The following is a 24,900-nucleotide window of genomic DNA, read 5'->3' on the forward strand; positions in this document are numbered from 1 at the left end:
CGAGAGCAAAAGCCTAATCTTCAATTTAAAAAATCCTGATGGTGGCAAAAGTTGAATATATTCTGCATATGCTGCATCATCGTATAGAGAGATCTGTGACTGACTTGATGTATATAGACTTGGAATTTGACCTTAAACTCCGTATTCTTGATGTCAGAAAAGAGACGGTTAAAGGTCAAATTCAGGCGTGATTTCACTTGATCCATAGTGACTTATGATCGATAGAGTCCTTCAGTTGTGGCACAGCAGCAGTCGGGTGTCAGACCTGAGATGCACCGACTTGGCTGACGGGTTCACAAATGAGTCTTGGCAGTATAATTTCATGTCATCAGACCGTGGCAACAACAAGTTTCGCAAGAGTCGGATACAATTTGTGTTAGTTGCTGTACGTTGTTTGTGTACCAGACTGGTGCCAGTGCCAGTTAATCTCTCTGTTAAAATTAAATACATTAATCAATAACTTATAAAACTCCCAGATACCCCCCCACTTTAAAAAGGTCAGTGTCTGTGATCTCATTAAGCTCCGGGTTAAAATTTAAGACACAATGATAAATTGGATACAATGTGTGGAAGGGGGCCACACGGTGGGGTAGTGGTTAGCACTCTCGCCTTGCAGCGAGAAGACCCGGGTTCGAGCCCCGGTTGGAACAAGGGCCTTTCTGCATGGAGTTTGCATGTTCTCCCCGTGTGTGCGTGGGTTCTCTCCGGGTACTCCGGCTTCCTCCCACAGTCCAAAAACATGCAATGTGGGGATAGGTAAATTGGACACTCCAAATTGACCATAGGAGTGAGTGTGAGAGTGAATGGTTGTTTGTCTCTATCTGTGTGTGGCCCTGCGATGGACTGGCGAACTGTCCAGGGTGTACCCCGCCTATCGCCCGATGTAGCTGAGATTGGCACGGCACCCCCCGCGACCCTCTGGTTGAGGATAAAGCGGTAGATGATGACTGACTGACTACCAATGTGTGGAAGGTCTTACACTGACCACTGCAGAGCTCTCCTCATCAAAGACACAGACGTCATCATCATCTGCTGGTGATCACCAGGACTGAAGTCTTAAAAAGAAAATAAGAAGCATTATAATAAATGATTGGAATAAAAGATACTTTCACAAAATAAAACTTCAGATTTAATTGACATCTTTGTCCAAACACTCATTTACTGTCATTGGAACAATGCTGTTCGCAAACACTCGTCATCTTCACATCATGATGGGTTTGTTGTTGTGACGTCAACATACAGAGACATACAGCCTGAATGCCTATTGACCTTTCAAAGGAAGATTTGTCTTCTTTTGTGAGTGCTGTTTAGAAAGAACACATTTTTACATTAATGCGATATAAATGTGTATTTTTATCACATTGATTTACATGAAAAAATCATGTCCACAAGAAAAAACGACTGCAGCGCCGACTCTTTAGAGATACTTCACAATTTATGAAAATCCCAGTGTTAATTATTTCTTATTCTCATGAGAGCAATTAAACACCAACACCAACTAGATCTCAGCTGGAGGCGACTTGTTCCTTCTGTAGTTAATCCAATAAATACCATGTTGCAACATTTACAGCTGCAATGTGCAGTTGGTGGGCAATGGAATTCTCATCGAACACACAAACTGCATATCAATTGTATGTTTATGTGTGCTTTTGTGTGCGCACAGCTTTTCAATAAAGGGATCAATTGTGCCGCGCCCATTTAATCTGGTTAACATCTCCCTCGGGAACGAGTCAGCTTTTAACAGTGATATGAACTTAAGCCTGTGCCAGAAGCATCACTACGATTTAATCATCAGTGAAAACTGAGCCAAAAGTGGTGTGACGCCGAAGCAGCATAACATCCTCCCGTCTTAGTCAGCCACTTTGAGTCAAGAGGGTAAAAGGGGTCTCAGTGAAGACACTCTTTTCCCTTGGTTTTAATTGGAAGAAAATGACAACCGTTCCAGCCACTAACCCTCCAAATGATTGAACCTTCAGAGGGCAGATTTGTTTTAAGTCCTCTCCTCTGTCACGTTCCACTTCCCTGCACCCTGCTGACAACGTGAAGAGTAATGGATGAGATACAGCAATAAAACACCAGTGCCCTCATGAGAAGGCACAAGGAACTACAATGCACCAGATGGACCAATGTGCTCCTCTGTTGCACAAGTATGAGGTGCTCTAAAAATTCAGAATGCCAACATGCTATAATCCAGGTTACACTACTGGGCTTAACAGTGTTAGTTGTGAACAAAAGAAAATAAAAAAGTGGATAATCATCAGTATACATTTGCATTAACAATTCCTCAAGCACTATACAGTGTTTTGAGCCGTAGACGAGCACAAGAGAAAACAAATCTTGAAATGTAGGTTTTAAAAAGTTTATTAAAAAAATAGAAAAACTTACATAAAAAACAAGGTATACATCTATACATGTCAGTCATTTACAAATGACAATCCATACCAAGTGACACAGATATGAGCTGGGGGGGATTTAAGTGTTTTGTGGCAAATGATATGTGACAACCAGTTGAGTATGCTTTAGTCGGATTGCTGGAAAGCTGCACTGAAAACAAGGATACAATGGTAAGGATATCATGTTTGTCTCAGCTTATTACAATTTAAAAAAAACAAAAAAAACACAACTTTCGAAATACATGACTTCAAAGTCAAGTTGTCAAACACTTAACCAGAACTTGTGTAACGGTGAATCTGTGACGTCCCAAGCTCAAGTTCTCTCATGGATTGCTATATAATTTAAGTAGTTTTGAAACCTTGTTTTAGACTTTAAATATGGAGACGAAACCCCCTGAAAGGTACGGACTTTATACACAACCGTTTGTAATTTAAAAACCAAAGAGAAGAAGAAATAAAATGAGGAAAGATGTGACATGATGCTAATGCTGGCAATCACCGACTGCAGAGTCTGCTCTTGGAGCATACACTACAAACCTATATGTAAAAATAAGAGGCCAAGTGACCCCGACAGTGCTTACAGAAACTTTGAGAACTTCAGCTACAGCCAGGGCAAAGGGCAAATTTGGTCATTTACAAAGGCAGTTAAACTGTTGCTTTAACAGAATCTACGAAGATATAAGGCAGAAAACAAGACATTTTGCTGGTAATAAGTAGCACCAACTGTTTCTGAAACTTTGTGGAATACTGCTCAAGGTGTGTTTTCCCAGCACAGACTGTGGTCTATCAAGAGGAAATGCACCCAAAGACACAAACCACTGAGAAGTGTGATAAGTTGACAATAAGAACTAGTGGTGGAAGAAACATTTTGACAAGCAAATGGCATAAGTTCAAGTGGTCCTAGTGCGATGGTAAGTTTAACACAAGTAAAATGTTGGCATTAAGGGATTTTTGGCACATTTCTCACATTATACTACAGCTCCCCCTTCAGCTGGAAAGCGGTACACATATACACACAAAAATATGCACATACACACACACACATTCCTTTAAGGCCCTTAATTCCATCTATTGCACAAATCAATGCAGACTAGAATCAAAATGAGTAAACCTGCAGTGGGGGAGAACCCCAAAATTAAACTAAAAAGTGAAATAAATTAAATAAAAGCAAGTCATTGTCGCATATCAATGCAACAAACTTAAAATAAGGTGGCAATGTTTACAGTACAAAAAAACATAGTGCCAACGTGAACAAAAAGAAAATTCCCTCTGTGACAAAAACAGAACACAAGATAATGACCAACACACACACACACAAAAAAAAGGAACACTTAGTACATTCAAACAAGTCATCACAGTTTAAGCACTTGAGACAAGGTCCGTTTTGTGCCGTAACACCGAAAAACATTAGGTCAGCATTGTGCTGCATAGATAGAAAGGTAGTGCTTTGCTTCAGTCCACAAGTACAATTCACAGATGATATCCAAAGCCATAACAGCTCGGAGTCAAGAGCATTCTGATGGGGAGTTGCAAACAGAAGACCCAACAAGACCAAAGAATCCCCACAAAGGTGCAAAGACCAGGCTTGAAAAACCAGTTCACTACTAATGGCACATGATGTTCCCCAAATGGTCGAGTTGCATGGAGTCTGGGAATCAGTCATTCAACACTGAGTCTGTGCTGGTGTACATCAAATTTCAAGGAAGGAAGGAAGGAAGGAAGGGCTTCAGCTACCATCAGACTGATATAGCAAAGAGTTCAGCATTTTATGGTCTTCCTTCACCTGCAGATCCCTGAAGCATCGCACACTGATTGCACAATGCTATGCTAGCAGAGATTGGTCATTCAGCACCATGGGAGACATCTGGCTTTGACTTGGGAATTCCAGGGTGACGTAGGTGCATTAATGAGAGCCTCTAACAAAAACAAAAATAGGCGTTACTTAACATTCATGGCTTCTCAACTCAGAGTCACGGGATGAGCGAGCTTGTCAAATCCTGCACCTTCAGTCTCTCATCTACTTTGGTTGAGAGCAGGAACATCATCCCGCTTTCTGCGTCTCCAGGTGTTTCGGTTATACTGCTGCTGGTTTCTGAAGCCTGGTGCCATGTTGTGACACTGGGGAACAAACCGCTGCTGGGGACTGAAGTTACCTTGAGGGGGGTTTTGGCTTCGGAGGCTGCCACCTTGGTTGTGCTTGAAGCTAAATTTGTGCAGCTCAATGGATCCGTGGGAATTGGCGTACATTTGGTTCTGCTGCACCCCAGCCTGTGTGTGGTGGAGCCGGTGGATGGGGCTAGGGAGGGGGCTTGTGGAGTTGGCGTGCTGCTGTGAAGCTTGTGATGTCTGACGGTGCACAACCCTGATCGAGGGTGGATTCTCGTGGTAGAACTGGCAATCAGAGAGGGAGGGGATGGTTAGGTTTTCTGGGAGGGACATCTGGAGCTGGGGGGGGGGGGGGGGAAGAATATGCATATGTAAATAATACATTTCTGGATTATTTAAAAAGACACGGGGGAAAATCAGACAAAATAAAACTAGCATTCTCCGTTATCTCAAAGATAAATTACAAACACCAACCTGCGGTATGGTGTGGATGAAGCCTGCATGTGCGGCCCTCAGGTCAGTAGCCACCTGGATTACTGGATGGACTGAGGCCAGTGTGAGGGGGTGGAGCTGGATAGTAGCATTACTGATTGGGGGAGAATCAGATTCCTGCGAAAAGATGGACACAAATAATTTAAGTTGCATGGGCTGAAAAAGCGGCAGTGCCTGACTTGGTTAGTCTTGTTGATGTTATTCTGTCTCTGTTTCTGTGTAAACAGAAATGATGTAACATTATTTCTATGCTGCATCCTTCATCTGAAAATGGGGTCTGTCAGGCAAAACTATCAGACCTGACATCCTCCAACATGAAAACAAATCACTTGCCGTGTCGCAGCACAGAAATGTCGCATGGAAAATTAGATCTAAACAAAGCTATACTGAGAAATAGAGAGAGTCATGTGGAGCTTAAGGGCTTAATCAGCATTGTGTGAACTCATCACAATGGTTTAAATATAATCTAAAAAGAAAACATTTGTTTATATTTAAAAAGTTGCACACCACCGTTTTAAACAACTAATCTATTTAAAGCTGAGTAAAATCACAGTTACCGTAATCATGTTTTTTTTGGTGAATACAGGAAAACACACAATGTTGGAAAGGTCAAACATCCTTTGGGTCTTACAATGTCACTCCCGGAGGAGGAGAGCGAGCATGCTGAGGATGATGATGATGACGAGTGGTGCTGGGGGCTGGGAAGAAAGACTGGAGACGGTGAGGGGGAGTCAGCACTGAGGGGAGAGGAGCTGTCTCTCTGATCCTCCACAGAAACCAGCATGAGTCTGGCAAGGTCCTGCTCACAGGTGTCTATATCTAGGACCAAACAGAGTACCAATGTCAAATTCAACCCTTTTGGATGGAACACAATTGTCTTACTTTCTGAAACCGTCACAAACTACAATGATGATTTGAAGTTCACAGTAATTCCATGCAAACCAAATTACCATGGTTCTCCAGTTTAGCATATTGCTTGGCTTCCCACTTTTTGATTGTCCACTCTCTGTAGGCCAACACCTCTGGGCTGACCTTGATGATGCGCCCTAAGGTACTGTAACACAGAAAGGTGAAGGCCACGATTATATATCGGGGTAAAACATGAACGAGTGCTGAAGAAAGAAGGTAAAAAAAAAAATCAGCAAGTTCAAAATGTATTGAAGAATCCAACCTGTCATACTCCTTGTTGGGGTAAGCACGTGCAAGAGGTGACACTCCATGACTCAGCACCATGTAGGCAAAGTCAAACACCTGCTTAACCTGAAGGACGCCATAGGAACTCCTGCCAACATCATTTCCTGTCAAGACAGTGGTATTGATGTTAATGCAAAAACTCAATTACTCATCATCATCCTGGCAATCAGTCAACAGGATTTAATGAGCAAATCAGCAATCAGTACAGTCATCAGCAATCAGTACAGTCCAACTGTGCATGGGGCACTTTTGTTTTATTTGATGTTATGTATTTTACTTGCACATTCATACAACTCATTATGCTCAAATAAACATGGGCAAATGAATGATGACTTATGAAATCACACCTGCATGCATCTCACTTAATTCAAGGAATACATTGGATTATTTTGCAACTTGTTTAGTCGTCTTTAGAATCTGCTTTTCTAAGTGTTTGCCCAACAGCTCTTAGCCCCTTTAAACATTATCTGTCATCCCGTCCTACTACTTACTGTACATGAATGGGTGAATAGATAACATGGTCTATTTACTCTCAACATCCCAGACTGACCTGGCTGGACTGGATCTTCTATGCAGAGCATTGATGGTCTGTTCCCACTCCCCATGGCTTTGAGCATTTCCTCCTTGGACAGGTAGGCCCCTCCACTTTTCACCCGGACGCCCGTTTTCATGTAGTTGAAATCGCGACCGTACAGCTCAAAGAACTCGATCAGCAGGATGCCCAGGTTTATGTTGGCACGTCGCGTGTCGATCCGGGGATGTAACTGATCGACAGGAGAGGGAGAGATTATTACTTACAATTAATGCCAACCAAAATCTATGAACATTTAAACAAAAACACATAGGATCGTGCCACTGAAAACACACACAATGTTCTTGAGCAGTAGAATTCACTGCACTCCTGAAAATAGTGCACGCTTCTTTGTCGTACTCATTTTCAACCCATTTTGTGCCCGTTTAACTTTAAAAGCAAAATACTGCTGTTGCCTCCATCTGCCTTGACAAATCACTTCCTGAGCCTGCATGCCACAACCATTACAGTACTGAAATTATATTTTGTTTAATTACAGTTATTTCAGCACAACTGCATTTACCATACATTTCCTAAAATAAGGACTGGCTTTCACGTTTCCATTCATCTGTTTGACAAGTGTACTTGGCCCTGCAACCACTGAGTCCGTCTGAGTTGACTAGCTAACAGTACCAGTAATTGTTTACTTTTAGGTCCACTTAAGTAAAGCTAAATATCGTACCACTATAGTATATGAGCTGGCGTTCATATTATCATGGGCAACAGGAGTTTTATCCACACATGTATTTTGGGCGCCGCAACCACAGTCATTGTGCAATTATTGGTGACCTTTCTGCTTTTATTGAACGAAAATACAGTCAATTACAAAACTGCATTACTCATCTAGCACAGATCCAACCAAAATCAAAGCTTTTTAGTTTGCCATGGATTGTTGCAATAACAAAATGTTCCATGTTTTGTGACAGATCATTCAGCACGCACACACACACCAAGTATAACAAGTATATTTACCTGCAGGAAGCTGATGGCCATTAGTATGAGGCTATAAGAGCTGATGCCTCCAGTGAAGACTTCGTTCAGATCCCTCTGAAGTAGGAACTGCTTCAAGACGAAGATCAGAGCCGGCAGAACGGTGTATTTCTTCAAAAACACAAAGACAAAGTGTAAGAAAATGACCGAAAGGAAAGACAAGCACTCCTGCGAAAATGGAAAATATGTCAAATGCATACCTTAAGGTAGCTTTTGATGAACTGTGCTGCTTTGACAGCAGTTTCTACATTGAAGCTGATGTCCACTTTCACCTCCGTTTCATGGTCCGTAAGCTTAATGATTGGCACCTGGGGGCAGAAAGTATCCAAGGGTATTTACACAATCAATGCCTAATTATGTGCATTGAAATAATTGTTTTGTTTGTTCTTTTATTAAGCCACCGTTTAAATCTTTATTAGTTATAAACAGTTTGGGCCAAAACATATTGATAACTTACTGTAGCTTTGTCCAGGACCTTTATGGGGTATTTGCCAGCTACATTATGCCTCCTTAGGGCTTGTTCGAGTTCCTGTAGCGGAGGATGCTCCCACTTTCCAAACACCACCAGGTCAATGTCACTAAGAAGAAAAGCACAAAGTACTTAGTACTGAGACGCATCAATGAAAATAAGACAATGATGACTTATGTGGGATTGTTCATGAACACATTCAGTTCATGTTTCTTTTAAAACAAAGTATGATGACGCAGATAATATACAGAACACATTTACGTCAAGAAGAGAGATTAGATCTCCTGTGGTCATCCTAAACGCCTAGTCCAGAATCATATTTAACATGTTGATTAAGTACAAACATTAGCGTGATGTTGAAACATTATAGCAGTAAAAAAAGAGGTCTAATTTCCCCACTTGTAGCAGTTTCTGTCTGGCTGATAAAACCATTTCCAAATGCAGCTGCTTCTGCTATTGAGCTGCAACACAGAACACTGCATCACTGAAGCTGTGGCAAAAGGTAAATATACGCCACACCAAATATAGTGCTCACACTTCCTTAAAACTAGCATGTTGATTAGAGAGTTCAAAGCAGTCTTGTGTAAAGTTGGATATTACATGATAAGTTACAAAAATGTTACCTTGTTGGAAGATAAAGTCCTGTGCTGAAGCTGCCAAATATCTCCACCTGCAGGACCCAAGACAAATGACCCACAACACTGTTGTCAGTCGGGACACATCTTTGTAACCATTATCACTTTGGTGGCTGATGTGTAAACCTGGTTGACCTTTAGTTGTGTAGGCAGGTTGGACACCTTGGGGATCTGAAGCAATGTTTAGCCACACTGCTCGGAATTTCGTACACCCACTTAACACATTTCAACTTAAAAAAACAAAAAAAACAAATCTTGGCTAAATCAGTCCACTTAAAATGTCGATGCAAGAGCTTTGTTTTGTGCGAGTGATTATGCTTCTATGAAGCTCGGGTGTTAACTCCGTTGATATTTTTAAAGTGATATTGACCTCACGCTGATTAGTGCGTTTCAAAAGCAAAACAGATTTCCTTGCCAGAAGTTTGCATTGGATAATTAGGCATTGGCAATGTCATTAATAGTTCTCATATTTGCATTAAAGATTATAGAATACAGATGACATTAGGCATTGCATTGGGGGGAAAAACAAACCGAAAACTGTCAAGACTAAACATAGTTTGGACAAGTGTGCAAGAGTTTAAATAGTTGAGCGTTGAACAGGAGTTTATCATTTTATGCCACCGATCTCTGTAGAGTGAGGCTATTGTTTTCTACATTGGCCTCTGATAAGGGGCCAAAACCCCCCCAGTACAAAAGGCTTAACATCTATGCAGCCACAGCTTGGATGAGTGGCACAAAACAGTCTTCAGAGGAAAGATCTAGCTCCCAGAAAGGCCCTGTTGGACCTCTGTGGCCAGGATTAGTTCAAAATGTTTATAATGGTAACCATTAAAAATGCTGTTTGTTATTAAGCAACATTCTATTGTTAACATAAAGTGGGGGGAAAAAAAATAATTCACTTATGTTACTTTGGGAATACCAGTGACATATCTGGCCAAATTAGTTTGGACGTGTAGTGTAAACTAGTCCGACTACAATATAGTGGCCAAACAATATAGCACAGTAAACCTCCAGACACACTGGCTGCTGGCTATATAAGATAATAACGTTGATTTATACTTTTGCAAACTATTTAACAAGGCAATAAATAAGAGTCGATGCACAACATTAAAACAATGGACTGAAGGCCAACGCTGCATAATAATAAGGACTGGCACATGAAAAAACAAACAAACTGTAATCTTAAATGTAAAATCATGAGTCCTGGGTGGAGGCCAAAGCAGCAGGGGCTGTTGCACGAAAGTGGTATTAAGAAATCCAGGATATCTGAGAAAGAGGAACTTAACCTTTAGCATGACTTTGTCCACTGCATGAACTTCAAACAAGGATATGGTGGTGCTTGGTCAAGCCAGGTATAACTTATCCTGGTGCACATAACAGTTTTTTTTAACAGAATTTTGTGCCTTTGACTTTGTTGGAATTTCATGTTACAAACCAGAAGTGTCCGTGTTCTTATTCATTTTTAAAAATGAGCTCCTCACTTACCACTGGCTCCACAGAAATCATCAAAGTGAATCACTCTGCAGTGGAAAAATCGCCTTCATGTTTGCCTGGGGAACGTTTGATGTGGATCTGTATGCAGTGCACTGAGCAAACGAATGAGGGCGAGTTGTAATGCAACACCAGTGCTCCTATTGCAACTGTAAGGGAACGTGCTTGGTGTAATTTGCAATTCATAATACTGGCAATCGTCTTAAATGTAGCAGGATCTTCTGTGGCCAAGGAAGACGATTGATATCATTGTGGAGTGACTTTTGTCTTCTATAGCAGCTCAGGGCCAGTCCGAGGGTACTCGGTAAGACTTACTGCCTGCGTGAATGGAAGATAAAGTTTCTGTGCCCGTTTATTGATATCCAAAAGATATCACAAATAAATGTTCCACCAATTTCATTGCACACAGTTCCGATCGGAATTGGGTCTTATATTTAGATGTCCCATATCTCCATTTGAAAATAAGATTAACAAAATTAATACAAAAAATAAAGATTAATGGTTCTGTGCCGTGTGATGCTGAATTTGGTGTAGAATGTAGGTACTAGTCAGGAAACGCTAGGGAATCTAACTTGTCACACACTCTCCCATCAGCCTGTCTCAGTATCAGAGCTTCATCATCTAAAACAACAGTAACACCATTGTGACTGAAACACAGATGACATGAATGGGCATTTTACATTATTGCCCTTGGTTCAGTATAGCCAGGATAACTGACATATCCCCAGTTAATCCCTTATCCAAGTTTTGTGCAACAGGCCCCTGCTTTACTGGCTCATAAAACATTTGATGCAGTAATATATAATGAAGTAATATAAAAAAAAATAAACGTAAAATCTCAACTCTTTCTAATACAGTTTATCACTGGTGTTTGAGATCTTGGAGTGTGAACAGAAACAAAGGACGACAATATATTGGGGAATCAGAGGAGGTAATCCACCAATTAAATTAAATATCATTCTCCCAGTGTCCCATAGGCTTGTAAATGTGCCAACACCACATAAAAGTATACGGCGTGGTCGGACAGTTTATAAAAATGAAATACTACTTTGGTGTCTCAATCTGGTAGCAAACATTTCAGGGCGACTGCTCAACATCATGTTACCTCGAGGCTTCTTAGCAGGCATAAGACATTGCATACGGTACTCACTCGTGCTGTGGGCCACAAGTTCTTGATGACACTTTCTATCCTGTTCACCACATCCGTTCTCATGGCCTCCTCCTCTGGTCGTGGTGACATGAAGTTGAAGAAGTCCACTATCTCTTCATGTAGACTGTAAAAGAAAGGGGACATAAAGAATCACAAACGTTTGAGAAGTCAGACATTAAACACAAGGATGGGACCCATAAAAAAATACAGAGAGGGCAATACACAAACTGATGTGAAATAAATTCTGTGAAATGGATTACGAACACTTCAAAAAGTGCTATCTTACGCCACTGTTTCAAGACCGAACCTGATACCATGGCTCCCAGCAGGCACAGAAGGTATAACAGATTTAAAAGGCTCACCTGATAAAAATCTATGCTTGCCTAAGTCTATGAAATCTCAAGAATAGGTTTGTTCAGACAGCCTTTCCCAGGTGAAAACTATCATTTGTGAACTGCCCATTCTTTCAAACCTTGAGTCCATACACAGGAGCTTCAGGTCCACTGCTGCCGTGTCTGTCAAGTTTTGTCAACATGGTAAATGCAAACAATAGATTTTACTTAAACACCAAAGTCACACGATAACAGATTTCTACTTGCTGATAGAGGCAGCTGATGATTAACAACCCGCTTGTGCAGTGATGTTAAATCAGTGATTTTTCTATGTGGACTTCTGTGCGTGGACCAAGTGGTTGACAAACTTCAGTTTCCCGTAAGAAAAAAGGCCGTCCTACGGCAAGAGAGAGAGTAGCCATTATATTTATAAGCTATTGTAGACTTAAACGGGCACAGATTCTATGAGGCAACGTTTTGTGACGTAAATTAATTTTTCCGTCTGCCCCAACCTGGTTCACAGAAACCGCACGTCCAAGTTAGTTGATCATGTTGTCAATACCATATACACGACACACAAAAAAATGCTTAACTCATTAAAAGGTCCAGTGTGTAAGAATTGGCGATGTCCAACAATGAAACTTAAGAGTCCAACAGATGACTCCTCCGCTCCTACACACACTAGAAAAGATGAACGTCTGTCGACACTCCAATGTTCCCATTTCCTTCTTTTTATTGGTGTATGCATTGGGTTTGTGTATAGAACCATTCTTTGCTTGCGTTGCTAAAAGGCGCAATGCAAACCTGTAATGCAGAAACACAAGAAAGACGTCTCTATTATGCAAGGCCCTTGCCTAAAATAAATATAAAAAAGGCTTTTCAGGCGTTAAAAACAAATGTTTTAAATTCTAAGAGATTATACACTCATGCAAACGAGTAGTATATTCCCTTCCTGCCAATATATCACCCAACATGTTACACACTGGACCTTGCAGTTAAAAAAAAAAGGGACCACAGCTGTTTGAGTTGTTAAGAACTAGATGTGCATTTACATAAACTGCAAATGTTTTAATGATACACTTCATACACCACTGTGCGTATTTATTAACACTGCAGTGCTTATTTTAATTAGTGACCTGGTGGACCCTCTGTCAAGGACCGCACTGTGTGCCTCACACTTCACGTTGAGAACCCGTCCATGACTGTACTACATGTCCTTACCCATTAATGCCCGGACTGTAGCGCCTGGTTTTCCACAGGCTACATGAAGAGTCTAAATATTGTCCATTGCAGCCGTAGGACAGGAGCGGGTTGATGCCGTGGAACGTGTTGGCTCGGTTCAAATGTCTCCTGCGGCCGGAGGAGTGGGGCTGAGGGTGGTGTTGGTGGTGCTGCTTGTTCCCATGCTGATTTTTCGTGCCCGTGGGGGTGTGGCCGCTGCTGGACTGTTGCATGCTGCGACAGTGTTGCTGAACGCTGTGAAACGGCGGAGGGGGAAACTGCCGTCTCAGGTTGTTCTCGTTTAGCTCGTGCTCGCCGTAGTGTAAAAAGCGTGTGGCCTCCTCGGCGACGTTCAAATTGTCTATCTGCAGAGAGGAGCCGGAGGGCGAGGAGCTCTCGGCCTCCGAGTCTAAGGAGGAGGAGGACGGCGACAGCGAGCCCTTTCTCCGGACACTTCCCCGGTCTCCGCCGCCTCGCTTCGACTGCTTCCCAAACGCAACCCCCGGGGGCGGCGCTACAATTTTGTAATACTCGCCGTCTGAGTCCACGGAGTTTGTATTATGCGCTGCGAAGTTGCGTTGGAGGTGAAGGTGGTTGTCGATGTCGGAGTTTGCACCAAATCCCTGAGATGTTTCCCAAATGTGCATCCACAGGGAATTGGCAGGTCCCTTCTGCTCCGGCTGTATCCAAGCGGTCCTGGGATCCATTGAACTCGAGTTCACTGAGAGCCTCCTCACGGGAAAATGGCGAGCAATTCGACTGTTCAAAGAGTCTGCACCCGTGGCAACAAAAAAATCCCACCGCTTGATTTATTTGTTATCCTCGAAATGCTTCATGCCCGGAGACTGGTTAAGGTTTTTGAAGCAGCTTGTCCAACTCCACTCCCCATGTAAGTCAACCAATATGGCGCAGGCAGCAGCACGGATCAGCGTCTGCGCATGTCTGAGGGATTTAAATCTGCTTTGAACACACCCCTCTGCACAGAAGGAGGCGCAAGTCAGCCGTACGCAGGTCGGACAGACCGGAAATGAGTCATTTCATCTATGCTTTATATCAAAAATCACACCAAGGACATTTTAACAGCAAGGAGCTGTATTTAATTGTGAACACATTACGACACCATTCAAAACACCAAATATCCAGTCTCTCTATACTGTAAAAGTTTAGCTGAAACGATTTATAATGATAAATATTTAATGTTCAAAAGTTATTTGGGCTTTTATTTCGAAGGCAGGTCCCGGAAATGTTGGTTAGGCCGTTTGACAGAGAATAAATTAGTAATTTGGCTGGATCATTAGTAACTGTCATCATTTTTTTTTTGTTTTTGCAAATAAATATTGGTACTATACTTTGAGGGACACAGAATTACTATTAGATAAATAATTGTAATCCAATTCATAAATCATATTTTATAAAACAGTTGGCAAAAATGCTGTACGGTCAAAAAATTCAATAAGTAAAGGAATGGGAGATTGGAGATTTGCCTCAATGGTTAGAGTAGTGCATGTTTAAACGCCCACACTAGTGTTGAGACTGCTACTAAAATAACCTGGACAGAAGGTCCTTTATTGGACAAAACCTCTTTGAAAAGGTGAATGGGGAGAGCATCTGTAGGCAAACCTGAAGTCTTATAGTCTATGTGACTTCAGTCCTAGTCTTAAATCTATATGACATATGAAATGGACAGATCATATGAAGGAGGTGAGATCAGAGCTCTGAATGACTTGTCTGGATGGTGTGTGGAAGAGAATGCGCACATTAACATGTTTGACCATTTTACTACACTTTCTGCAACACCAATTATTTTGAATATGTAATTTAGCCAGAATGTTTGATAAATGAAACACATCATCTATGCATGTCTCTTAATTAGTAGTAATTATCTTTTGTAACAGCAGAAATTCAGCAAAAAAAAAAAAATTGTCTCAGAATGACCACTGCAAGTTTCTATTGTTGATAGTTATTTTTCATAAAGATGTATGCACGAGTCAGTATATGGCCTTGCAGAGATAGAGGAGAGAGTGCAAAACAGTTCATACAGTAAATTAGTACATTTTAATTTGGAAAAAACATAATTTAATAACCTGTACAATATATTTACCATCTTACTTTTTCCTTAATACAAATTTGAACATATTTAACAACATATTTACACAGAGTTGACATTAAACATTTACAGTAGCACCTAACTGAGTTCAAATACAAATATTCTTAGAGCATTATTACCCAAGTTTAGTAGACAAAGGAAGTTAGACAAGTGCATACACTATATTACATGGTGTGGACAGCTAAAAGTCTTTTGAAAAATCAATTTGACGTATCACAATAAAAAGTGAGAAAAGATTTGCATGAGAATGGAATACATTCGCCTCACGTTCATTTTAAAGCAGAGGGGCACATGGAGAAAAACAAAAAACATTTTAAGTACAGAACTTAGTATTGACAAGACAAAAATGATTCGTGACAGCTCATGTGTCTCAGTGGTAAATGGCTCTATCCTGATAGCAAGTAAAACTAAAATGAATATCAAGATATACAGTGGGATATTCATTCTGCCCACCTTTAACACAGGTAAAGACATAAATGTTCTCTCAGCTCTTGACCTGTCTGCGGATACAGGCTAACTGGTTAATGCAGCTGGTGACAGCAGGAGGGACACTCCGAGATGTTTCTCCTCGCCAACCTGCAAGGGCATCGATGGCTTTTTCTAGGTTGCAGGGAGACAGTTCGTGGATGCAGTAGACAGCTGCTAACTGGACCGCCCAAGGCACACCTAGAGGTAGCGGACAGAAGATTAATCGATATCCTTCAGCTCGATGGTCCTTTTCTTCTTCTCAATAACAAGATGCCAGATGAGTTCATTTAGCACAATTATAATAAATAAACATTGAAAAGAGGAGGGACAGAAGGGGAAGGAGGAGGGGTGTGTATTGGTTTTGTTATGTACAGTGTAGAATTTCAAATTCCTACTCCTACTAGATTTAACAGGGCAAGGTGAGATATGAATTCTGGAATCTGCCTTTATACAAACAGGCAACAATGTGTGACAGATATTATTATTGAAGGATATGAAACAGCAAGGGAGAACAAAGCATGTGAAATAAAATGATAGTGCTCTCAGCACACAATGTATGGGTTACAGCCAAAACAAAAGCAGTGTGTACTCATAAGCATACCTTCAGCCTGTCCATGCCTGCCAAATGCATTGATGACATTGGCAACCGTTACCACAGAAGACACACACTTCTCTTTGATTCCCAGTTGACAGAGGCGTCCTATTAAAGATGAAAAAGATGATCAAATTATTGAGTGTACATTTTAATTATTTATTATTTCAGCCAAACAACTAAATTATTAATAACTGACCTATGAGTCGGAGCACAGTAATGACAGTTGCATCAGAAACGGGTGCTTGTTGATCTCTGGGCTGTGTCACCCATGTGTTCATTAACGGCCACAAGTCCTTTCTGCGCAAGCAAAATAAACAAATGAGTGCAGGTGCACAGAGTAAAGGGATTCTCATTTCTAAAACGGACTTCTACAGTTTTTTTTTATCATTTGCTTTGGAACTGACTTCATTAGGAGCTGTAGGCTGTAAGAGAAAACAACTTACCCCAATACATTTTCATAAGTCCACTTCCACTTCTTGTGTGCACAGAGGAGGTGCAGTGTAAAGACATGTTCCCAAGCCCGAGTCCCCAGGTCGAACCCATACCGACTGTGTTCTATGAGAGCCAGATCTGACCCTGAACTAAGATCAGACAGTGTTCTGGAAACCAGTTGGTCGATGTCACAGGGAGGACTCTGCAGAGACATAAAAGAGATTAGACCTTTGAGGGTCGACTACACTTTTTTGAGAAGACATACAGAATGTTTGTCTTGAAAATGACAAAACCTTTAGAAAAAAAAAAAACAGCTTCAACATGTAACGTAGTGGAGTGGACCCCTAATTTCAATTTTTTTTTCCTACTTTTTTGGTAGCTGCTTTAACTAGTGAATCTCCCTAATCTAAAGTAACTGGTAAAACCTGTGTTTTCCTACTATTTCAAGTCAACAGATATCTACTGTGAGGTTTATTCAAGACATGCTTGTGCATACATCATTCCAATCCAAATGACAATGATTATTGTAGAGAGAGGATGGGATGAAGAAAAACTTCAAACTTAGGCCACATAGGTTCAAAATGACCCAGTGTTCAAAGATAACAACCCCTTAAAAATATCAGATATAAATAGAAGATATAGATTTATGAATAATCTTGTTGAAATACCTTTTCCCAACCGAGGATTGCCGTCAGGCAGCCGAGAAGCTCTTCTTGTGCTTTCAGTTTGGTGACAGCATGTATGGCTTGGCACAGACGGCTACTGTGTGAGAGAATACTGGGCCATGTTGTTACCACAAACAAGATCATCTTGGCAGAATCTGGAAAATCTGCAGTGTGGAAGTTGGAACAAAAAATTACTACTACTACTATTTTTAGGCAAAAACTTTTTTTTAAATATTACACAAGTGGGTGTTGTAAGTGTGTCTCCCAGGAATACAGTTAAACACATTGCTAACCTTCCGTAAGAATACTGTAAGCGAGGATGTGAGCTTTCTCCCAGTAGTTCTTCTGTCTACAGATGCCGATGTAGACTCTACAGAGCGCCTGCAAGTAGTTACTGCTGAGCTTCCTTTTCTCTTGTCTCAGTTTGTCCAGGATTGCAGAAAGCATATCATCCGCTTTAAGCTGAGAGGAAAAAGAGAAACATGTTAGTTCATTAAGTTCGTTGAACATGAAAACGTGACATTTTGTGGCACCAGAAACATACAATGAGCCAGTTCTGACAATGAGAATACAATATTTATCAAAAAGTATGGCAGCTGAAATAATTCTTTATTTATTGCTTCCCAGATCCTGATCCTGAGTTTTGTTACAGTTAATTACTATAAAAAAAAAGTTACTAAGTTCATTCTTTTATTATTATTATTATTATTATTATCATGAGGAATTTTACCGCACAATAAAGCAACATACTAACCAAGCTGCTGTGGCAAACGTTAGAAAGGACCCTCTTCTCCTCATCCCTCAAGACAGGCTTTTTAGGGAGGTTACCAACCCACACATGGCTCTGGATCACAGGTAATAGATCAAAGCACTGGTGTTCGATTTTCTGTAACGCATCAATGACAGGATTCTGCTCTGCAGTTAATAATTCTCCACTTTCCATGGAGGGAGGTGGATTTTTGAGCAACAAACTCTGAAGAGAGGAGGTCTTCTCTCCGCTGTCCGATGAGCAGGGAGGCACCTGGTTGTGACTGATGGATGGCGAGTAGGTATCATCAAGCCTTCGACATTTGCTGTTTTTAGGCTGAGGCAAACTGGCCGCCGGTCTTTTTTCTCCTCTAGTCTCAGTCTTGGTGAAGGCTGTTGCGTTGGAGTTGATGGTCTTGAAGCCAGATGCCTGACTATCTGTGGTTGTGGGTAAGGTAACACTCTCCGAAGTACAAATGCCGAGGCCAACATTCCCCCTAAGAATGGTCAGAGTTCGAGCACGGGCAGACAGCTCTGGATACATAGTGTCAAGTATCCTCACAGAGTTTTCTTGAGAAGGACTAGAGGACGAGGATGGGGAGGAATTCATTGCTGCTACGGGCAGGCGACCTGGGACTGGCACCGCATGTTTGGGAGTGGCAGAGCCAAACTGAAGTGGTGATGAGGGGACTCCGTTTGAAGGAAGTGGACTGTTTAAGGTTGAAGAGTTCAGATGATGATTGTTGGGCGTCACGTTCGCTGTGACAGGAGTGTCAGAAGCCTGTCTTTCCATGGGTGATGGAAACGAGAGCTTTCCAATAGCCTGCCGTGGACTGATTGATTTGCTTGCTTTTGAAAGTGGACTCAGAGGGGTAAGGAGAGGGGGGAGTGGCGGGCCCATTTCAGAGCAAAGTTGGCCTATCCATTCTGGTGGCTGATGTGTAGCTGAAGCTGACGCTTCCTGCTTTCTGATCAGCTGAGGACTTTGGGGCTCTCTCATATGTGGCTCCAAACATATATTTAACCCATTTGTGGAAGGTGTAGGCACATTTAATGAGGCAGTACTACTTGAGTCTGTTCTGTCCTGAGGGGAGTCTTTGGCAACTGCATTTTCAATCTCAACTTTCTGATTTAATTTAGGTAAAGGCTGCAGAGCTCTGTTGTTTGTTTTAAAGTGCTCACTGTTGACATCCACAGTTGATTTCCCTACATCTGTCCTCGTTTCTAAAGCCTGCAGTTTTACAGTGGGTAACAGACACACAGGACTTAACTGCCTGCACAGTGAATGTGCATTTTCTGTCAAAGATTCACAGTTCACGCTATTTGTCTCTTGGGAATCAGAAATGGGAGACCCATGACCAACTATTATTTCATTATTTAATGTCTCTGTTTCATTTTTATGTTTTGAAGGAGTTATGACATTAGCTTTACAAGATTCCTGGCTCTTGTCCCCTTCTTCTACCTCTAACAGTGAAAATGTTTGAGGTGATTGAGGTCCAGTGCCACCACTACCTGTAACTACCTGCTTGTTGCCTGCTTTTACAGAGACCTCAGTGTCGTCAGTTCCTCTTGGTGACTCTTCAGCATCAGGACAAACTGATTTGTCAGTGGTAAAATCACTAAGGTCTAAATCTACATCCATTATTGTAACAGTCTCTGCTTGCCCTTCCTCTGCCTTTCCCAAGGCATTTTCTGTTCCACTTTTGCTGCTGGAAACACTGCAGCAAGGAGTCCCATTCCAGGATGGTTCTCGACTTTCACTAGTTATCGAGGCCCCCTCAACCAAAAGTGAGGTGGAAGTGGAAGATAATGATGACTGCGCTGAGATAACTTGTACAGCTGCTGCCTCTTGCTCCGCCTGTGTGTCTTTTTCAAGAGCCATTTCTTCACCATCTGTCCTGCTGTTTTTGTCCATGATTTCAATAGCATCGCTCAACTCATTTTGTCCCATTTTGGAGTCATTTTCATTGGACATGTGTTTTACTTCCCGTGCAGTGACAACAGGCACTAATGTTGAGGTGACATCGGAGTGTGAGATCTCCTTTTGAAGAGTACTAGAGTCACTGGAGGATTTGGGGTGGTGTCCATTTTCTTTAACATCCGCCTCCACAACTTCCATCTCGGTTTCCTGAAAAACAACGAGTTGAACAACTCATGAAGATCCAAAATATGTAATATTCTTTTTTTAAATGACAGGATTACTTTTTCCAATTAAGAGTGTAATAGTGTATATATTTATGCCCTTCTGTTCAATATGCCATGGAATGATTGGTTTAATTTGCGTAGTGATCCAAATGGATTATGGTTAACAAAAGGGGAAAAAATTCAAGGCCCACTGTGCTGCTAGGTGAAAATGGTATTTGAATCTCAACATAAGAACCATAATCCTGAATCAATGGTATGGCACATATTTGAGTTACTGAAAAGCCAGGGAAAGAGGGAGACAGATACAGGAACCAATAGTTGACATGATTCATCAAATTATTGCAGATTAAAACTATATAAAATATGCAACTGTTTTACATTATTAGTACAACAGAGGAAAGCTGCATTTTGGTCAACAAAGAAAAAAAAAACATTTAAAAATTCAAGTTCTCACCCAGTCTGGTATTGGTGATATGCAGGGAGGCAATGGTTTAAACATTTTTATAATCTCCTCAATAGAGGGTTCAGAGCTGCCCAGGTCCTCATCAGTTTTGGGTTCCTCGGAGAACTGCTTGCTCGTTTTGGGTGAGGCCAAAATAACAATTTGCTTCTTGCCCCTTGAACCCTGAGGAGATGCTTGCAGCTTGGTGGCTTTCTGCGCACGAGAAGTTTTCATCTGTGGATAAGCAGCTTTTGTCTGCGTTGAGTCATTTTGAGATTGTACAGTGTTGTCACAAGTAGACTGGGATTTATAACTCCGATCTGAGTGCAGCCCGTTTTGCGGAGAGGAGGGTACAACCCGCTTGGAATTGGAGAAAGGTCCTGAAATTGCAAAAAAAATTTAGATTTCATCAAGGGTGAAATAGTGGAATAAAGTCAAAAAGAAAAATCAGAGGTCGCTATTGACAATTAAAAAATGAGAACAAACTCACTCGTTGATTGTTGGTTTTCTGAGTGCTGGTGCTGAGGTTCCACACATGCCCACAAATTCTCAAGCAGGATCCGGACCTTTTCTGGAAAACACACAAAATATTCATGCAAAAGGTAATAATTGTAACTTAATTTTAAATAATTTTAATTTACAATCTGCTTCTGAAGTTACTGCATGTGATGAGCTCATTTAGGCTTAAGTAATAAATAATAACAAAAGGCAACTGCATACCTTTGTCAACTTTAGGCTCCTCGGGTGCTGCTGCCTGCACTGAAGCGCTCCTATATTCTGTTAAGAAATAATTCAAAAAAAATTAAGTCAGAAAAAAAGAGAAGGTCATTGTAAAACACTTCTAAAACATTACAGAGAAGCTAAGCTCCCAAAGGTATAATATGTGGAAAAAGTCAAATAAAAAAAGAAAATCAAGCTTTAATTATCACAATGCATTAACATTTTATTCCATATTTTTACCTTTACTCCGCTCTCTTTCTAGTTTCATCAGTCTCGCCTGCAAATGAAGATAAATCCTGAAAATTAGTCAGTTCAACGGTATAAAAAAATATTTTTATTTAATTTATATCACCAGATTGTCATCCATAAAGGTCATTACTGCACCTGGAGATCATAAATGTTTCTCTCCAACAGGATTTTCTCTTTGGTTAGTTGGGATATTTGATGATTTTGTTTGCAATATGAATCTGAAATACAAATAGACACCTGAATTAATATGTGAAAGTACACAACCAAACAAACATTGCCAAACAACTCGAGACATCCTTATGAACACAGTCACAGTCTATAATATGTAATAAATTATTTTATATACCAACCTTCTAGCTGATGAACTTTGTTTTCAAGGTTCTCCTTTCTGTGGATGAAAAAGGAATCATCTATCATAACTGGTTTGTAACTTTTTTCACACAAGCAATATTAATTAAAAAAAAAATATATCATATAGGTCATGAGAGAAAATAGTACTTGATGTTGAAAAGAAAACAGAGAAAATTATTTGATTATAATCTCCAACTGAAATATAAGCAATAACATCTCCAATACAAGGCTGAGTTTCTTACATTTTCGTTGTCTTGGTGTTCTCCTCGGTCAGTATTTCAACTTGTTGTGCTTGTGCCTGAGATTTCTTCAGCGACATCTGATGAGTAGGGACAAAGTTAGAGAGGTGATAAAGTTTCCTTCACTGCATTTCTCTAGGTTCTACATACAACTGGCAGTATGGGAACAAGAGTCAGTAACGAGATGACATACTATGATCTATAAAAGAAAAGTGTTCAACTGTTGCTTACCTGTGTTTTCAGCAAATCATTTTCTACTACAGCCTTTTCCCTCTTCAGCTGTGCATTCTCAAGTGATTGTGTTTCAGTAAGTTCTAAGGAATTAACAAAACCAGTCAGCATGTATAATAAAAAAGACATATAATTACAATATGTGATTTTCTTTGCCAGATATACATTACACAGCAAATTACCTTTCACTTCTTTTAGCTGCTCTTCAAGCTTCTTATTGCTAAGGGATACAAAACATAGTAGTTATTGCTGTACCAGAAATATACAACCATTATATGCAATGTATCAATTACAACTCCTAACATCTCTTACTCTGCTATTGTCTTGCTCTTATCCTGCTTCAGTTTTTCCATTTCTTCAGACATCCCTCCGTAGGCCATAAGAGCACGCTATAGTAAAATAAACAGTGTAATATAAGTATGACAGGAGAATGTTACATAAAGAGCGGTGGTCAACATATTCAAAGACAAACATAATTTGTGATATGACATTTATTTACAGACAGGACATACCCTTTTTTCTTCCAGTTCTGCTTGAATAATGTCATAATCAATAGTCCTTTTCTCCAGAGTAACCAATCTGATCTGTAGCTCTTCAAGCTGTTGCTGAAGCCGGATAGTGTCACTGCATGAAACATGTGAAGCCAATGTATTAATACAGTTTCAAACAACATTATAAAATACATGACAATATTTGCATGGCACAGTAGACTCACAAGTACAAAAATATAACATTGCGCAAATGCCAACCTCAAATATAGGTTGACATAAATTGGGTTTTCTATGGCCAATGCATTTATCAAGGTTTTTAGAATAGAAAAGCATAATCTTACATGAATATGTAATAACAGGTCAGTTAATTACATAATGAACGACGAAAAAATTATTTAAAATAGCTAATTCGGTCTACTTCCCAAAAACATCATATAATTAAGGTGGTCAACAACAGAAAACAAGGAATAGCATACTGCGAACCACTGTCATGACAGCTAATACTAGTGTTGACCGAGTGGGGGAGAAAGGGGGCGTGCAATGCAGACACCTCCTTTAATGTAGATTGTTATACAACAGTCATCATATCATATGCAACAGTACAGTTAAAAAGTAAAAGGGGTTCAAGTGACAAAATTAAAGTGATGACAACTCGTAAAATAACTCACTCTGAAACTGTTATCTTCTGTTTCAGTGCAAGAAATGATGACACATACTCGGTGAGACTCTATAGTGAGAGAGGAAAAGAGACAAAACAAACAGGGGAATTCACAGTTAGTAACAAGTTCACTGTGGGTGATAAGGTAATAAATGCATAATGAATCATGTCCCTGTCGGAGAATGTTTATATTCCCCATTCTGAGACAAAGCACAACTATTAATAGCAGTTTCTGTCAAAGAAAGATGCTCTGACCTGGTGCAAAACAGAGCAGTTCTGACATTTTCCAACAGTGGCGTCCGCGCCGATCGCCACCTTTTTCGCCTGACTGTCCCCGGGCATCATGGTAAGACAATTTCCTCTAGTACCTCAACACCCTTTACTTATTCTTAAACACGTTGTCGACCATGTTGCTGTCAAACAAAAGCAGCCATGGCACCAAAACAACTTCACAATTTCGCGTCTCCCACGTTGATGAAAGACCCAAGCAAAGACCCCAAATGAGGAGCTTCGTGAAATGCCGGTTAAGAAGAAATTACATATTACTCGGTGATACCGGCTTTTTTTTATTTTGTATGAAATGATGGTAATTATGGGATAAATAGTGAACTATGAATGTACTAAGTGGTGCATTTGATATTTTGCGTTGGTGTAAATGTGTTTCCTGCCATTCGGCATTTATTTCAGGCATTGCATTGTAACAAAGCACGCACTTAAACGTCACACGCCACATTCCGTTGACACTGTGTGCACTGTCGACCTCTAGTGGCTAGAGTCGGTAAAACATGGTATCCAACAGAGACACACGTTTGGATTTTTTTTTTTAGAAAATAATTTACTTCTGTTTGTCGATCATTTTGTATCTTAGATTTTGTTTTTAATCAGACGAAACCGCTTAACAATATTGAGATTGAGATTAAAGAGTAAAATGTCTGTAAAAAATGTGTATCTTTTGTTGATTTTATCATGTATAGCACTTTGTGTGACAATTTATTTTGTATGAAAAGTGCTATATTAATAGTCTGATTGGTTAATTGATTGATTGTTCCTGTTATACTACCTTTAGATGAATTGTCTTGATCAGTGGCTCACTACTTTATGTGCATTATGTGTTGTCTTTATGTCTCCAACAGAGGGTACTGTTGTACAAATGACAGTTGGAAATGTTGGCCGCATATTTTACAATGTTGTGATAAAAATGCACTGTCCCTGCAAAGAAAAAGAAAAATACATGTGAGGGCTTGCTGTGACTACAACACAGACACTGACTGACTGTAAGAGGCCATGGCTCTAAATGTTGTAGATGTTTGGACAAT

At 40.5% G+C, this 24,900-nt stretch overlaps 2 protein-coding genes across 3 annotated transcripts; both read right to left on the reverse strand.

The window, feature by feature from the left end:
- Positions 1–4,110: 4,110 nt before the first annotated feature.
- LOC131471074 (terminal nucleotidyltransferase 4A-like) lies at positions 4,111–13,942 on the reverse strand. 2 transcript variants are annotated; one of them, XM_058647327.1, is made up of 12 exons: positions 13,045–13,942; positions 11,492–11,615; positions 8,839–8,885; positions 8,204–8,324; positions 7,947–8,054; positions 7,729–7,857; positions 6,736–6,949; positions 6,163–6,289; positions 5,942–6,045; positions 5,623–5,810; positions 4,974–5,108; positions 4,111–4,784 (listed from the first exon to the last, which is right to left on the reverse strand). In XM_058647327.1, exons 1-12 carry the CDS (start codon positions 13,749–13,751, stop codon positions 4,407–4,409), a joined length of 2,382 nt encoding a protein of 793 aa, XP_058503310.1. In that variant the 5' UTR covers positions 13,752–13,942; the 3' UTR covers positions 4,111–4,406. The 2 variants fall into 2 exon arrangements, with proteins under 2 accessions (XP_058503310.1, XP_058503309.1); XM_058647326.1 differs by having other exon boundaries at positions 4,111–4,838.
- An 864-nt stretch (positions 13,943–14,806) lies between these two features.
- Positions 14,807–24,066, reverse strand: ice1 (KIAA0947-like (H. sapiens)). The gene is made up of 20 exons (XM_058647325.1): positions 23,840–24,066; positions 23,595–23,653; positions 22,948–23,059; positions 22,748–22,824; positions 22,618–22,655; positions 22,436–22,518; positions 22,208–22,284; positions 21,965–22,002; positions 21,750–21,832; positions 21,606–21,642; positions 21,366–21,422; positions 21,136–21,216; positions 20,658–21,025; positions 18,066–20,186; positions 17,605–17,773; positions 17,315–17,475; positions 16,658–16,848; positions 16,411–16,511; positions 16,221–16,319; positions 14,807–15,817 (listed from the first exon to the last, which is right to left on the reverse strand). The coding sequence occupies exons 1-20, from the start codon at positions 23,927–23,929 to the stop codon at positions 15,636–15,638; spliced, it is 4,224 nt and encodes a 1,407-aa protein (XP_058503308.1). The 5' UTR covers positions 23,930–24,066; the 3' UTR covers positions 14,807–15,635.
- Between the last annotated feature and the right edge of the window lie 834 nt (positions 24,067–24,900).

Source organism: Solea solea, chromosome 13 (assembly GCF_958295425.1).
Source record: "Solea solea chromosome 13, fSolSol10.1, whole genome shotgun sequence".
NCBI classification, from domain to species: domain Eukaryota; kingdom Metazoa; phylum Chordata; class Actinopteri; order Pleuronectiformes; family Soleidae; genus Solea; species Solea solea.

Bases quoted from the DNA above. Each gene is read 5' to 3' on its own strand.
- LOC131471074 (XM_058647326.1), bottom strand. From the start codon at position 13,751: ATGGATCCCAGGACCGCTTGGATACAGCCGGAGCAGAAGGGACCTGCC. The intron at 7,858-7,946 runs GTATGCATTTGA...GTGTTTTTGAAG, and splicing joins TCATCAAAAGCTACCTTAAG to AAATACACCGTTCTGCCGGC. The intron at 5,811-5,941 runs GTAATTTGGTTT...GTTTGGTCCTAG, and splicing joins TGCTAAACTGGAGAACCATG to ATATAGACACCTGTGAGCAG.
- ice1 (XM_058647325.1), bottom strand. From the start codon at position 23,929: ATGATGCCCGGGGACAGTCAGGCGAAAAAGGTGGCGATCGGCGCGGAC. The intron at 21,643-21,749 runs GTGCAGTAATGA...CTTCATTTGCAG, and splicing joins GAAACATTTATGATCTCCAG to GCGAGACTGATGAAACTAGA. The intron at 21,217-21,365 runs GTATGCAGTTGC...TGTGTTTTCCAG, and splicing joins GGAGCCTAAAGTTGACAAAG to AAAAGGTCCGGATCCTGCTT.